The following is a 16,891-nucleotide window of genomic DNA, read 5'->3' on the forward strand; positions in this document are numbered from 1 at the left end:
TGGCATCAAGATGTCTTGGGCCAGCCCTGGGAGACATAAAGCGGAGCACCCCGATCAAGAGCCCTTCTTCTAACAGCGAACAGGCAGCTCCGAAGCGCAGCGCGCGCGAGCCAGGCTCTTTCGTGAGCTCGGTGAAGAGCCGAGCCCTGAGAGCGAGCGGCGCGCGGTTAGCGAGTCCCCCTCCTCCTTCCCGCCAAACGTAAGGCGGGGCAAGCTTGGCACTCCGCTGCAACTCGCTTCAGGGGTGTCCCCTGCCGCTGAGATGAGAGCTGACGTGACGCGCGCCAGAGGGAGGGCGCGCGCAAAGCGCGGCACGAGGCACCTCCCCGGGAGGCTGGGCGGGCGCCGGCCGAGAGAGCGCCCGCGTCGGGGACCTCCTTCTCCCCCCCCCACGCCCGCGGGGCTGCAGCCGCCAGCAAGAGATGTTCACCCGCGCCGTGAGCAGACTCAGCAGAAAGCGGCCTCCGTCAGGTAAGACCTTTAGCGTGGGGAATTACTTCCCGGCCGAGGGCAGCGAGTGAGGGTCCCGAGGCGGCGGCGGAGCGCATGGGGCAGAAATGCTGCGCGCCCAGCCTGTTCATGACAGGCGACGGTCTTCTGCTGAGTGGGTGGGATGCTGTTCTCCAAAGTCGTCTTGCTTTTCGGTGCTTGGGGGGGGGGGAGTTTATTTCTCCTCAGCTGGAGATTGGCTAACCCCCGCTGTGCTTTAGCTGCTGCCTTTCGCGGTTCCCTCCCTCGGAGGGCTGCTGCTTTTGCTCCTCAGGCTTGGTAAAGAAGACAAGTCAAAGTAACTTCTCATCTGCTCCCCGAAGCCTCAAAAAAATCAAGAGGAAGCGTGTAGCCGAATGAGGAAGGCTTGTCGCTTGATTTTTGACTGTCTGACTCAGGCTTTGCCAGACCGAGACCAATATTTTAAAAAAAGAAAAAGAAAGGAGGAAGGAAAGGGAAAGACACGCGCTGGCATAGTTTGGAGCTGTGAAGAGAACGTTCGCTTTACTCCCCTTTTGCGCTATGGAGCTATATTGTTAAGAGACATGTCCTTACAATAAGGGGTATCTGGAAATGTGAGGTGGAAGCTCGCGTTTTACTTCCAGATGGGTTTATCAACCCACTCATTTTCTTGCCTGTGAGTCAGACAGGCTGGGCTACTCCTGCTGCTGTTAGTTTTGTTACAAGAAAGAACGTCAGAAGAAGCCCTGTAACAAGCATCAAGGAGGAAGGTGGTGCCAATTGCTGTTAATGGCACACCTCTCTGAATGGAAAATGCAGCTTTTATGTGCAATAAAGAATAATAAACCCAACCACCAGGAGCTCATGCTCAGCCACCTCCAGTTCACTTTGACTTCTGTTGGAACCCTGGAGCTCAGAATATTTGAATATTAACTTTGCAGTAAGAAAATATTTAGGGATGGAGGAGTTGCTGTGGGAATGATGAAACAGTGCTCTGCTTGCAAAAATAAATCTCCACATGCTTATTCAGTAGCAATTTCGGGCACAATGCCGACCTCCATCTGGAAAAACATGTCTATACTAAAAAGTGAAAAATCCAGCTTCTTGCTAAATATTTAGATCCACCTCCCTTCCCTGTCAGAAAAACTACTTATATGGCATTTTAACAGCTACCTAATACATAAATATTTACCAATAATATTAATTTATAATCTGGTATCTTATTCTGACTATGTTTAGATGAAATGCTCAGAATAACATGTTTTCTTTTAAAAAAAGAAGTGATGACAGAAATTAGAATTAGCTTTTCCTAATCATATGCCATTTTTGTTTTGCAAATATATTTGCAAATCACTATTTTAAATTCACTGGGTAAAAATGACAAAGCAAAATAAAATACATACCGGGAAGGATTTACATCTAGTACAGCAACATCACATTGAAATAGCTTCCAGCCAAGGATCAGGATAAATATTTCAGGGAAGGGGATCATAGCTATTTTGGATGTTCATATTGATTACCTGACTGAAATGAAGAAGAAAGTAGCTTATAATTTACAAATGGTTCCAAAATCATGGTGTAAACTAGATAGTGGTACAATTTATACACGCTTGGGAGTAAATCCTATTGAACTCAATGGAACTAACTTCAAAGAAGAGTTGTATAGGATTACAGTTTAAGGGTGCAATCCTATGCATGTTTAGACAGAAAAAAACATACAATTTCCAGCATGCCCAGAGCCAGCTGTAGTCGCTGGGAAATGCTGGGAGTTGTAGGGCTTTTTTTGTCTAAACATGCATAGGATTGCATTTTAAATTACAAGTTAAGCTCAGGATTATCAAGTATAGATCCTAATTACAAAAAATACTAATGATTGCTTGTTCTTTATCACACTGTAGAACAGGATAATTATGTTCTAGAACTAGAATGCCTGTTGCAGAATTCTTTTCTACATTGTTTGTCATCACATTTAAACATTTTTGAGGAATGACGCACAGAGCATGATTTGGATGTAAGTTGTACACACAGAATTATTACCTAAAACTATATAGACTAAAAAGAAGAAGAAAAATATACAAGTATCAAGGACATTTAGTCTACCACCTCCCTGCTTGTTTAGCAGGACTTCTCTCAGTTTATACATAGATGACATATGTTTGTTAGCGCTTCTGAAAATCTTCTCTTGATTGATGGATTCCTGTCAATTTATTGCTTGCACAGTCTATTCATTTGTTGCTGTTACCATATGAGAGGGGTTTCCTCCAAATGTTCAGCCTAAACTTACTAACATCTCAATTCTAGACATGGTTTGCTTTAAACTTAGGCAGAAGTAGGAGACTTTCCAGTAAGTGTTTTAGGACTGGAATCTTAAATCCATTCTTTCTTGCTCTTCTTGTTTTCCAGCTTCTATACTGCAGTCTTTTCAGCTATATGAAGATGGTTTATCTTTCCTCTAATTTTATTCTCTAGGCTGGATGCTTTCTTCTTCAATTTTTCCTCATTTTATACAAAATACATCTGGTTTGGAAGTAATTGACAATAGATGGTTTTCTTATAGCATGTCATTGATACGATAAATTCAGTAGCTCAGAGAAATTAAACAAATATAATAGTCTATGAAATAGTTGGGCTACAAACAGCAAACAAAAGATTCTAAGGGTGTAACCCTATGTATATTTAGAGCATCTCTACACCAGCCTAAATCCCACATTTAAAACGAGGCTTTCTTCCATTTCAGGATCATGACGGACTCCCTTTATGCATCCTTCCTTCCCCCTAGATGGCACTATGGTCTAGCTTCTCTTATTGTGGCTTTTCTTCTTTTCATGAGGGAACTCAAGTGCTGTAATTTGATAGCTCATTATCTCTGATCTTTAAAAAAATGGAATAAAGGTCATTTAGTGCAGGGGATGCCCTGGAGGTTAGTGACGTCATCTAAAGAACCTGCAAACTTCCGTGAGTAGCCAATCTCAATAGCAAAAGCTCCATGTGAAGAAGCCCTTAGACAGAAAAAAGTCCTATAACTCCTAACATCCCCAGCCAGCATGCTGGAAGTTGTAGGACTTTTTTCTGTCTAAACATGCATACGATTGCACCCTAAGAGTCCTGAGTTGAAATATGTAAGAGGTGTACCATTGTATTTCAATGCTAGTTTGTGAGGAAAAAAGTGTGGTTTTAACCTGGCTTTTAAAATTTGTTCTTAAACATGCAATGTGTGTCTGATGGATACTCCCAGATATGCTACATATGTCTTTTAAGCTTCCTTCCTTATAGTTAAAAGTAGAAACCAGTGATTCAAAAGAGGATGTTTGGGGTTGTAATTTGAGCAAACCCAGACATTCAAAGCACAGCTTCTATAGCGCAAATGCCCTTTACAAAACAGCAGCTACTAGAAGAAAGTATGAATATGGAATTCCTCAAGTAAATCTTGGCTACATGGAAAGTAAGAGGACTTTACCTTTTTTGTTGTATAGCTATGAATGATTTTCACTGTGGGTTATTAGTTCCAAGCTGGAGTTTGCAAGTGAAAGGGTATTCTTTTGATCATAGATTAACACAATGTATAAGAAATTACATTGATAGATAATGTATATCATATGTTGGTGCTGTTTTCTCAGCTTTCTACAGAATACAAATAAGACTGTGAATGAAGAATGAAAATAGTGTGCAAGGCATGCTAACAATAATCTAGTAGGGTGTAAAAACAGCATATTTCCTAATATGTTTAGCAGACGTGCTATTTAGACAAACAAAGCAAAGGGATAAAGCTGTTTATAGTCATTGGGTTGGATCCAGACTAAGTCAGCTGCACTTAGTTAGTTCCCACTGAAATAGTGGGGCTTATTCATGACAGACTTATCGCACTGATTTCAATGGGACTTAAGTTCAACTTAGTCAAGATCCAACCTATTAGTATTAACTGGTTGTATATTTGTTTCTTTTTAAATTCATCTTTGGTGTGGGAAATATATAAGTAATGAGAGAAGATAATTTAAGGGTGCTTCCAGATGATACTTTTATTGCACAATCACCCTGCCTCAAACACTGAATTTTACTGGAGAGAATGTTCAGATGATGATGTCTTCTATTTTACAACCCTCCCATGTTTTCCAGCTGCTGCTTCCATTTTTTTTCTTACCATAAAACAGCTCTTAAGGATGGAAAGACAGAATAGGTGTAGAATGCCTTTTGACTGTTACTGCTAGGAGACCTACATCTGTGACAATATAAAATCCAGCTGATACCCAGAAGTGTCCTCATTATGAGTGAAACACCCAGGTTTCTCGATCAGTAGAAAACAGAAGTAGATTGAAACTAGGCAGTTTAAACAAAGCTGCAGATCATTTTAGATGCTGTACTAGGTAAAAACAAGTCAACAGAAACCAGATTAGGTAGCTTTCCTTAGCTGCTGCAGAGGATGAGGCTTTTAAATTGTAATCGCCCTGCCTCATCCACGTAATTTTACAGGGGTGTCCAGACAGCATCATTAGCCACTTGTAATGCTCCCATGTTTTCCAGTTCTTCAATTGCTCTATTTTCTCACCATGGAAAAGGAACAAAAAGACAGAATAGCTGCACAGTGCCTTCTACTGTAAGTGCTAGCCCCGCTCCAGCTGGAAGCACCCTATGAGCCAGCCTTAAATAACTAGTAGAACTTTAAAAAGTTCTGTGATTCTTACATTGCATCCTAAACATTTTATTTGGAAGAAGAAAGTCTAGCTGATATCATTAGGACTTGCTTCCAAGGAAGTATGCTTAATATTGAGGCCTCACGATACATGTTAACTGGGAGTAAGCCTCATTGAACTCAGTGGGCCTTAGTACGGAGTATACATGCATCAGATTGTATTGTCAATGTTTTAAATTTGCGTAAGTAGAGATGAGACCCTTTTGAATTGCAGTTACATAAGAGAGCTCAATAATGAGTAGTACTTTATTAATTTGTGCCAATTAAACAGGCATTTTTGACAATCCTGTCCTAAACGTGGGTGCTTCTTTTTCTCGCTAAGGGCACAATCCTGTGCATGTTTACACACACAAAAAATCCTACAACTCCCAGCATTCCCCAGGTTTTTCGGTGATCAGCTTGGTGGTATCCTTTAAACACCTATAAATTCTGGACTGTGATTTTTTAAAACCTTTGGGTATGATCATTACCTGCACAGAAACTGAGCCCATGGACAGAAGGATTCCCATAGGGCTTAATAGAGGCCTGTTTCACCACTGTCCCTTGTCCTGTTGCTTTCAGTGTGGCTTAGTTTTAACTAACTTTAGCTGGACTGGGGCCTATTATTGATGTAGTGTAGTGAGTTGGGTGCTGCAATCTTATACACACGTCTGGGAAATCCCATTTAATTTCATGGCACCTAGTTCTGAATAAATATGCATAGGATTACACAGCAGAAGTTCAAAGCAAGGAACTTTTTTTTTCTTTTTTGGTGTATGGAGCCTCATAAGAATTATATCAGTGGACCATTGGCGCCTACCAAGAAACCACAAGTTAGTTTAGGTTGTCTCTCCTGCCTCTGTTAATGTTGTACTGCAACTTTCTGGTAGCAGATTTTCTATCTTGTTGGTTTTACATAGGAAGAAAATAATCTTGATAAGTAGTATTTAGCAGGATAAAAGCCCAATTATAAACCCAACATCTCTACTTCTAGTAAAAACAAACCCAATTCCAGCAAACCATTCATTCCAACAGTTGTTGCTGCTGGGTCAATTTTTCCTACTAATCAGCTTCCAAAAAAAGAATAAACAGCTTGCTGAGATACATCAACCAAAGCAAGTAGGAGGAACTCCTATCAGAAGGTCAAAAGCTACATCTAAATTAAAATATGACCCACTTCCATGTATCATTGCCTTTGGCATTTAATAACTCTTCAATAGCCAAACAAGTGAAATAATTACATCGCTCCAGTGAGAGAGACTCTTGAGAAGAATAAGGGCCAAACTAGATGTGATGCTAAATGTGATGTTTGCAACTATGTCTGTTTATTAAAAAAAAAATAGTAGGCAGCAGGGTGGTGGTGATAGTATTCAACAGGATGGCAGTGAATAGAAAGTGGAGGTCTAACCCTTCACCAGCCATGATCCTGACATAAATCAACCCCCCACCCCATGCTTTGTTTAGCTTGAGGTAAAAGCTCTCACTGGTACTGGCTGAGGAGGGAAGTGTTAAACATAGTATGTGCCTAGTATTAAGTTAAAAAACACCCAGATGTAATTGCTAACAAAGTAATAATAATCACATCTAGTTTGATCCTAAGTCAGAAGTAGCAACAGGCAGATTCCTCTATATCTCTGCGGTCTGCCCCTATGAAATCTATTTGTTTTTGTGTGGACTAGATCTAATGCATCCAGATCCAGAGTTTAAGGTTGCTGTGTTCAAGCCCTGAGAAAGCTCCTATACTTTAAAGCAGGGATGGGGAACCTTTTTCAGCCTGAGGGCCAGGTTCCAATTTGGAATGCTCTTGGGGGCCACATTCCAGTGGTGGAGGAGCCACAGTGGGGGGACCAGCTTTCCAGCCAGCAAAACGCAAATCGCTTTTCATACAGCAAAACAAAGATCCAGCCCAAATTCAGATCTCACTTCTTGCAGCCGTATACGCACATCCCTCCCATCCATCCATCCATCCATCCACACTCACACACAAGCCCCGTTCAGCATCCATCCATCCATTCCTCCTCCTCTCTTTGTGTCTGTCTGTCTGTCTGTCTGTCTGTCACTCACTCACATGCTTTTCACCATGATTTGCATTTGGGAAATACCTTCCATTCACAATAATGGGAGTCCCCCCCCCACACACACACACATGCAAAAAGTGCCTGCAGTTTGCATTGTCAAAGAAGGATCCATTCGTTTCATTGTATCCTCTTTTGGCAAATTGCAGATGTGGGGGGATCAGGACTGCAGAGGGGGACAAAGGGTTAACCTGACAAACACCCTCCCCCATTGCCAACATCTTGATCAAGCCCCCAGCTCCTACAGTTTTATGTGTTACCATGCTGGCTGTGGGGAGGCTCCCTTAGCAGCCAGCACAGAAGCTGAGCAGGAGGCAAGGACAAGGAGGAGGCGCCCCGGGGGCCAGATGAGAAGCCTCCAGGACCACATCCAGCCCATAGTCCAGAGGTTCCCCATCCCTGCCTTAAATAGTTGTCTCTTTAACATTTCACTATGTGTTTTTGTTTTCTGTTACAGTGCTGCAGTGATGGAAGAAGCCATTCTTAATGGGTTTTTTCCCATATACATTTTATTTGGTTTGTAATATATTGATGCATATCTTCCAGTGATGTTAACAAAACACCCAACATATAGAACTCCCGCTGAGGGAGGCTGTGGAATTCCCTTGGAAGGGGGATTACGTTGGTTCTCTCTCTGTTGTTCTTCCACAGGCAGGCAAATATGTTTTTATTCAATCAGGGCTTTGGTATGTAAGAAGGTCTGTTGGGTTGGGGGCTGTTTTTATTTTGTTACCGTTGTGTTTTTAATTGTTTTAATGTATTTGTTTTATTACTGTTTTGATTAAGTTTTTATTTATTTAAGCCACCTTGAGTGCCATTTCCTTTGTAGAAAGGTGGCATATAAATCAAATAAAGAAGATACTAACAAATTGCAGTCTTAGTAGACCCTTGAACTTAGCCCATATCCCACTCACCTAGCCCATTTCCAAGTTCCAGCAACAACATCATTCAAGTTACACACATACCACAATATGCAGTGATATTAAAAAGGAACTGAGAGAGAAAGAGAATATGTCTGTGTAAATAGGGAGGAACCAAATTCCAGTTAGTCCAATAAAACATTTGAGGAACAGGGATTGTATACCACTAAGTGCAACCATATATGTGTCTACTCAGAAGTAAGCCCCATTGGTTTTAAGAAGACTTTTTGTTAGATAATTGTGTATAGTACTGCAGCCTAATGGTATAAATCTCATCACATCATGCAATTTGCCCTTGTAGGCAACTCTTTAAGGGAGGAATTAAAGAGCGACATAGGAACAATCCTACGGCCACTAGAGAAGCCCTGTCCTCCGCGCTTGGAAGAGGAGTGTGGAGCGACTGAAAAGGGGCATTCTGGGGGGTGTTCCAGGGAGGGGAGAGTGGAGCTGAGTGTATGACACATCCAGTGTGTCATATAGCAGCCTCCTCTCCCGGTCGCCCCCCCCCCCCCCGCAGCTAGATAACTGAATATGGCTTTCTAGTGGAAAATAGCAGAACAGGAGAGGCGCGGAGGGAACGATCCCCCCATTGCCTCTCCTGCCTTGCTTTGGATAGGCGGTTGCCTCCGAGTTTGGAGGCGGCCACCTATCTTGATAGGACTGCACCCTAAAAGTACAGGAGCTCTATTTGGGTCTGGATCTAGCAACTCTACCAGAGTCTCACGTGTGCTACAGTTCCCAGATGGAGGTCATGCAGATGAAGGAGTCTTTTTTGAACTCAGTAAAGAGGCCATCCTGGAACTGCCAGCTCCCCTAGGTTGAATAAGAAGCTTTAATAGGCAGAAAACTCCCTGTGTATTGTGGACCCTTTCTTCTGCAAAGGATCGCTAGGCTGCAGTAACTGTGGGATGATAAAAAGAGGTATTAATCAGACTCATCTACTCCTAGTCTACAGCAGCATTCTGTATGCATTTTAAAATCAAGAACTGTGTGGGGAACGTGCAGCCCTCCGGATGTAGTTGGACTGGAAATCGTATCAGCCCTAGCCAGCGTAGCCAATGGTGAAGGATGATGGAATTTGCAGTTTGACAACATCTGGAGGGCCACATATTCCCCATCCCTGACTTAAAGTAACCAACTGGACCTGAAATACACATATTCTAACCTTGCAGACTCCTCATACTCAGATATTCATCGAAGTTTTGATGATGACATTCTGGTTATATTCTATAGTTAGCACGGTATAGTGGTCAGAATGTCTGACTAGGACTGGGTAGATCCAGGCTCAAATCCCCACTTAGCCATGAAACAGCCTAGGTGACTTTAGTCTTGACTATTATCTTTCAGCTGAACCTACCTCACAGGGCTGTTCTTAGGATAAAATGGAGAGCGGACATCAACGTAGGCTGCTTTAAGTGCCTTCAAGGAGAGAAATCAAATAAATATAAATGCAATGTAGGATGCTTATAAATCAGTTGTGCTCGTAGGACATACTGCATTCAGCAAGCTACATCAAATGCTACAGAGAATGTCCACTTGCCAAGTACAGGATAATTCACAGGAAAATACAAACTCCAAAGAAAAATGTGCAAATATCCAGATGTCTGAAAAGGCATGTAGTGAGCTAAAAATGTCCAGGTTCCCCTTCAACAATTTCAGCATTTGCTTGTTGCTCAATTCATGGCTATAGGAAATGTAATGTGTGAATAAAGCCTTAATGCGTGACAAGCATTGGTGAAGGGATATGTATGGTTTGTTCTCTAATGCCATTTGTGCAATGTCCAGTGCTAGGTCAATACACATGTTTGCTCACATATGGATATCCTGCCAAAAGCAGAACTTCATTTAAATAAATAAATTATTGTATGTTGGGAATGAAGGCAGGTCTCCTCTTACCAGTGGAGATCTTCCAGACAGTTCTGGAGACAGCGTTTTTTTATTGCTGTTAGCCCCAAATTTTCAGGATTAACCGCTCAAAACATAAACGGTCTTTAAACTCTGCAATAAATGTGGGGTAGTATAACTGACAGTCAAGTCTCCATCCACATCATTATGTATATCATAAGTCTTCAGCAGAACCCTGATGCTACAATTACTGTTCTTTATTATCTGGCGTCCTGGAAAGTTGGAAACCCAGAACATGCATAGGGTTGCCCCAGTTTTAATGGCTGTGCTCATGTGCCTTTCCAAGTAGCATGACATGCAGAAATTTATCATGGGAAATTTTTCCTGGCATGGAAATAACTCAATGGTAAAAGTTTCCTTTGCCTAATTCCTACATATTAGGTTGCTATTGAAGCACAGCAGCAAAGCAAGTAAAAAAATAAATAAATTGCAATGCTACCAACAATTTGAAAAAACAAAAAGCAAGTTTGTATCTCCTATGCTGTAAATACTTTAAAGTGAGTGGGCAATACCTGGTGAAATCTCAGAAGCCAACATTTGTTACTTGACTGGGAGCAAACAGGAGTGTTTAGCAGAAAAGTTGCAGTGGAAGAAGAGACAAAGGCAAAGTGGTGGGTGGGCTGGAGTAAGCCCAGGGGACTGTCCTTTCCATTCTGAGTCGCTGTGTGCTCACCATGTGCTCCTGAGAGCTCCAACTGAATTGAAAGGATGTGGTGTGAGTACTCCCAGCAGCTGTGTGGGTGGGGAGTTTCAGTCTGTTTCCTGTCTCCTAGCAGAGCAGAGGAAGCTGCTCCAGTTGGTCTAAGGGCTGTACAAGCAAGCAAGCTCCCAGACAGCGAGCGATAAGAGTGAGTGAAAAGGGAGAGCAAACAGGAGTTTGGCAGGGGAGGTCAATGTGGAGGTCCCTAACAAATTTTGTTTTCAATTTCTTCTCTTGTGACACATACTTCCATACTAGTGGGACACTGTTGTTAACCTCCAGTGAACAGAAGACAAAGCACAGGCTATCCCAGTACCATCAGAAACCTCAAAACATAAAGGGAATAGAGGCTATGGAAGGAAAAGACTCTCCAGTGGTGGTGACATGCAAGGTGTGTGCAATGTTTGTTTTCTTGCCTGAGATCAACATGGCCTACACGTGCAACAAGTGCAAGTTGATTACACTGTTGGAAGAAAAGGTAAGAGGACTGGAGTGGTGAGTGTCGACTGTCAAGAGAATAAGAGAAGATGAAGAGTTCTTAGACAGAATGATGGAACTACAGCAGCAAAGCGAAGTACAGAAGCTAGAAGAGCAACAGCAAGCTGAGGCAAAAACTGAAAATGCTGAGGTGAGGAAAAATGAAGTAGAGGATGTTGTTGCTGTTCAGTCGTTCAGTCGTGTCCAACTCTTCGTGACCCCATGAACCACAGCACGCCAGGCCTTCCTGTCCTGCACTGTCTCTCAGAGTGTGCTCAAGTCCATATTCATTGCATCGGTGATGCTATCTAGCCATCTCATCCTCTGCCGTCCCCTTCTCCTTTTGCCTTCAATCTTTCCCAGCATCAGGGTCTTTTCCAGGGAGTTTTCTCTTTGCTTTAGGTGGCCACAATATTTGCACTTCAGCTTCAGTATCTGTCCTTCCAATGAGCAGTCAGGGTTGATTTCCTTTAGGATTGACTGATTTGACCTCCTTGCAGTCCAGGGGACTCGTAAGAGTCTTCTCCAGCACCACAGTTCGAATGCATCAATTCTTCGGTGCTCAGCCTTCCTTATAGTCCAGCTCTCACAACCATACGTTACTACTGGGAAAACCATAGCTTTGATTATACGAACCTTTGTTGGCAAGGTGATGTCTCTGCTTCTTACTATGCTGTCTAGGTTCGCCATAGCTTTCCTCCCAAGGAGCAAGTGTCTTTTAATTTCATGGCTATAGTCACTGTCTGCGGTGATTTTGGAACCCAAGAATATAAAATCTGTCACTGCTTCCATTTCTTCCCCTTCTATATGTCAGAAGTGATGAGGCCAGATGCCATGATCTTAGTTTTTTTTAATGTTGAGTTTCAAACCAGCTTTTGCACTCTCCACCTTCACCCTCAACAAGAGGCTCTTTAGATCCTCTTCGCTTTCTGCCATTAGGGTTGTATCATCTGCGTATCTGAGGTTGTTGATAATTCTCCCAGCAATCTTAATTCCGACCTGTGATTCATCCAACCTGGCGTTTCTCATGATGTACTCTGCATATAAATTAAATAAGCAGGGCGACAATATGCAGCCTTGTCGTACTCCTTTCCCAGTTTTGAACCAATTGGTTGTTCCATGTCCGGTTCTTACTGTTGCTTCTTGACCCTCATACAGGTTTCTCAGGAGACAGGTAAGGTGGTCTGGTACTGTCATCTCTTTAAGAATTTGCCACAGTTTGTTGTGATCCACACAATCAAAGTCTTTAGCATAGTCAATGAAGCAGAAATAGACGTTTTTCTGGAATTCTCTTGCTTTCTCCATGATGCAGCGAATGTTGGTGATTTGATCTCTAGTTCCTCTGCCTCTTCGAAACCCAGCTTGTACTTCCAGTAGTTCTCGGTTCACATACTGCTGAAGCCTAGCTTGCTGGCATGTGAAATGAGCGCAATTGTACGGTAGTTTGAACACTCTTTGGCATTGCCCTTCTTTGGAATTGGAATGTAAACTGACCTTTTCCAGTCTTGTGGCCATTGTTGAGTGTTCCAAATTTGTTGGCATATTGAGTGCAGCACTTTAACAGCATCATCTTTTAGGATCTTAAATAGCTTAGCTGGAAGACTGTCATCTCCGCTAGCTTTGTTGTTACTAATGCTTCCTAAGGCCCACTTGACTTCACTCTCTAGGATGTCCGGCTCAAGTTCACTGACCGCACTATCATGGCTATCAGGGACATTCAGATCTTTCCTGTATAGTTCTTCTGTGTATTCTTTCCACCTCTTCTTCATCTCATCTGCTTCTGTTAGGCCCCTGCCTTCTTTGTCCTTTATCATGCCTGTCTTTTTTGAGATTGTACCCCAGTACTGCTTTTCCCACCCTTTTGTTGACTATGAGTGCTACTCCATTTCTTCTAAGGGATTCTTGCCCACAGTAGTAGATATAATGGTCACCTGAATTAAATTCGCCCATGCTTGTCCATTTTAGTTCGCTGATTTCCAAGATGTCAATGTTCAATCTTGCCATCTCATGTTTGACCACCTCCAGCTTACTTTGATTCATTGATCTTACATTCCAGGTTCCTAAACAATATTGTTCTTTACAGCATCGGACTTTCTTTTCACCACCAGACACCTCCACAGCTGAGTGTCCTTTCGGCTTTGGCCCAGCCGCTTCACTCTTTCTGGAGCTACTTAGAAATTCCCTCTGCTCTTCCCCAGTAGTATATTGGACACCTTCCGACATGAGGGGCTCATCTTCCGGCATCATATCTTTTAGCCTTGTGATATGTTCCATGGGGTTTTCTTGGCAAGAATACTGGGGTGGGTTGCCATTTCCTTCTCCAGTGGACCACATTTTGTCAGAACTCTCTGCCATGACCTGTTTGTCTTGGGTGGCCCTGCACGGCATAGCTTATGGCTTCACTGAGTTACGCAAGCCCCTTCACCACAACAAGGCAGTGATCCATCAAGGGGAAAGTAGAGGATACTCCTTTGGAAAAGGGTGACAGGAGCAGAAGAACTAGAAGCCACTCTACACCAGTGGAAGCAGTGGAGCTATGGAACCATTTCCAGGTACTTGAGAATGAGACTGGGGGACAGCCTACAGAGGATGAATTACAGGGGAACCTGCATGAGAGCGAGCAAGAGGCTGAAGGTCAGTCAAGCAGAGGCGATGAAACCAAGGCCTACAACAACAAGAAGAGAAGAGTAGTAGTAGTGGGAGACTCCTTGCTGCGTGGGATTGAAACCCAAGTATGTCGCAAAGACCCATGGACTCGTCAGGTATGCTGTCTCCCAGGAGGACGGATTAGAGATGTGACTGAAAGGCTGTCTACACTCATAAAGGCCACTGACAGCCTTTCTTCTCATCCATGTGGGAATCAATGATACCGCCAAGCAGAGCTATGAAGAAATCACATCAGACTTTGAAGGTTTGGGAAGGAAACTTAAGAACTTTGAGACCCAGATAGTTTTCTCATCCATCCTTCCAGTAGTTAGAAGAGGAATAGAAAGGGAAAGAAAAATACTCTGGCCAATTGACTGGCTATGAAGGTGGTGCCGACACGAGAGATTTGGATTCTGGGACCACAGGCTATACTTGGAAGATGGACTGTTGGCAAGGGACGGGTTGCATCTCACAAGGGCTGGGAAGAACGTGTTTGGCCACAGCATGAAAAATTTCATCAGAAAGGCTTTAAACCAAATCCTATAGGGGAGGGAGATGTAAAGTTGAGGGTAACAAGCTCATACACCACAATAAATACAACAACAGCTCTAATAGCCCCAATAATAGTCTTCAAAAACATGTAGGAAGAAAGCGACTCTATAAAGCACATGGTCTTCAGTGTCTATATACGAATGCCCAGAGTATGGGAAACAAACAGAATGAACTTGAACTCTTAATAAGGGAGGGAATTTATCACTTGATAGGTATAACTGAAACTTGATGGAAGGACTCCCATGACTGGAATACAGCAATTGAAGGATGTAGCTTATTCAGAAGGAACAGAAAGGGAGGTGGAGTTGCACTAAATGTTAAAAATACATATCTCTGTACAGAAATACAGGAGGATGAGCATGGTAGCCCCATTGAGAGCATCTGGGTTAAAACAAATGGAGCAAAGAAAAAAAGGAAAATGGTGGTCAGAGTCTATTACCAGCCACCTAATCAAGGAGAAGACAAGGACGAAACTTTTGAAAAGCAAATTGCCAGTGTTTCAAGGAAGCAAGATGTAGTAGTAATGGGGGACTTCAATTTCCCCGATTTTGTTGGGAGACAAATTCAAAACATGGCCCCTCCAAGAAATTCCTGACTTGTGTGGCGGATAACTTCCTCCTACAGAAAGTGGAGGAAGGAACTAAAGGAACGGCTATCCTTGACTTGATCCTAACCAATAGAGATGACTTAGTGGATAAAGTAGCCGTTACAGGAACTCTGGGGGAAAGTGACGATGTTATACTTGAGTCCTTGGTTCTAAAATAAGCAAAAGCCGAGTGTAGCCAAACGCATACCCTGGATTTTAGGAAAGCCGATTTTAATAAATTCAGAACAATGATAAGTAAGGTCCCATGGCAAGCGCCTCTAATGAGAAAAGGAGTCCAAGATGGGTGGGAGTTTTTAAGAAAGGAAATTCTCAAGGCATAATTACAAACAATTCCAACAAGAAAAAAGGTGGAAGCCAATGGAGGAAGCCAATGTGGCTTTACAACAAGATAAGAGATGACCTGAAAACAAAACAGTACACATATGTAACACATACGTTGTTGTACAACAGTACAACAGTGGAAGGAAGGACAAGCAACAAAGGAAAAGTACAGGCAAGTAGCACAGAATTGCAGGGATGGCGTGAGGAAGGCTAAAGCTGAGAACGAGCTGAGTTTAGCGAGGGATGCTAAAGCAACAAAAAGGCTTTCTTCAGATACGTGCATAGTAAAAGACAGAGGAAAGAAATGGTGGTTCAACTATTAAATAAGGATGGCAAAATGATAACAGATGACAAAGAAAAGGCAGAAGTTCTAAATTCTTACTTCAGCTCAGTCTTCTCCCAAAAGAGGGTCTAGGACCCCCCTGGCAAAGGTGAAGTACAGGCTGAAGGGGGAGGACTGCAGCTTGAGATCGATAGGCACATGGTCAAGGAACGCCTAATTACATACTTTGAATGAGTTCAAATCTCCAGGGCCAAATGAACTGCATCCTGGAATAATAAAGGAACTGGCAGAAGAGCTCTCAGAACCTCTGTCCATTATCTTTGAGAAATCATGGAGGATGGGTGAAGTGCCAGATGACTGGAGGAGGGCTAATGTTGTCCCTATCTTCAAAAAGGGTAAAAAGGAGGAACCTCGGAACTACAGACCATTCAGTCTGACATCAATCCCTGGGAAAATTCTGCAGCAGATGATAAAGCGATCAGTCTGTAACCACCTTGAAAACAATGCAGTGATTACTCAAAGCCAACATGGATTTGTCAAGAACAAATCCTGCCAGGTGAATGTGATCTCATTTTTTGATCAGGTAACCTCCTTATAGACTGTGGGAATGCTGTGGACATAATATCCCTTGACTTCAGCAAAGCTTTCGACAAAGTGCCCCATGATATCCTGATTTGCAAACTAGCTAAAAGTGAGCAAGATGAAGCAACTATCAGGTGGATCCACAGTTGGCTACAGAATCGGACTCAAAGAGTGCTTATCAATGGGATCTTCTCAAACTGGGGAGAGGTAACAAGCGGGGTACTGCAAGACTCAGTCCTGGGCCCAGTGTTCTTCAACATTTTTATGATTGATTTGGAGAGGGAGGTGCAGGGAATGCTGATCAGATCTGCAGATGACACAAAATTGGGTGGGATAGCTAATACCTTGGAAGACAGAAACAGAATTCAAAGTGATCTTGATAGGCTGGAGCACTGGGCAGAAAACAACAGAATGAAATTGAGTAGGGATAAATGCCAAGTTCTGCGCCTAGGAAAAAGAAACCAAATGCACAGTTACAAGATGGGGGATACTTGGTTCAACAATACTACAAGTGAGAAGGATCTTGGAATTGTTGTCGATCACAAGCTGAATATGAGCCAACAATGTGATGTGGCTGCAAAAAAGGCAAATGCTATTTGAGCTGCATTAATAGAAGCATAGCTTCCAAATCCAGGGAAGTACTAGTTCCTCTCTACTCAGCACTGGTTAGGCCTCATCTGGAGTACTGTGTCCAGTTCTGGGCACCA

General features: G+C 42.8%; 1 protein-coding gene across 2 annotated transcripts in view; it reads left to right on the forward strand.

The window, feature by feature from the left end:
- Positions 1-329: 329 nt before the first annotated feature.
- The window catches only part of RGS10 (regulator of G protein signaling 10), a 37,444-nt gene continuing 20,882 nt past the window's right edge, over positions 330-16,891 (forward strand). Inside the window, exon 1 of one of the 2 annotated variants that reach the window (XM_084846080.1) lies at positions 330-471. In XM_084846080.1, the coding sequence (XP_084702206.1) occupies positions 423-471 (49 nt within the window). In that variant the 5' untranslated portion in view covers positions 330-422. Of the gene's footprint in view, positions 472-3,818; positions 3,893-16,891 lie in introns of those variants that run through there. The other variant, XM_084846081.1, reaches the window with a different exon arrangement.

This window comes from Heloderma suspectum, chromosome 3, assembly GCF_057233095.1.
Source record: "Heloderma suspectum isolate Gila_16-S chromosome 3, 16-S_ref, whole genome shotgun sequence".
In the NCBI taxonomy this organism is placed as follows: Eukaryota; Metazoa; Chordata; class Lepidosauria; order Squamata; family Helodermatidae; genus Heloderma; species Heloderma suspectum.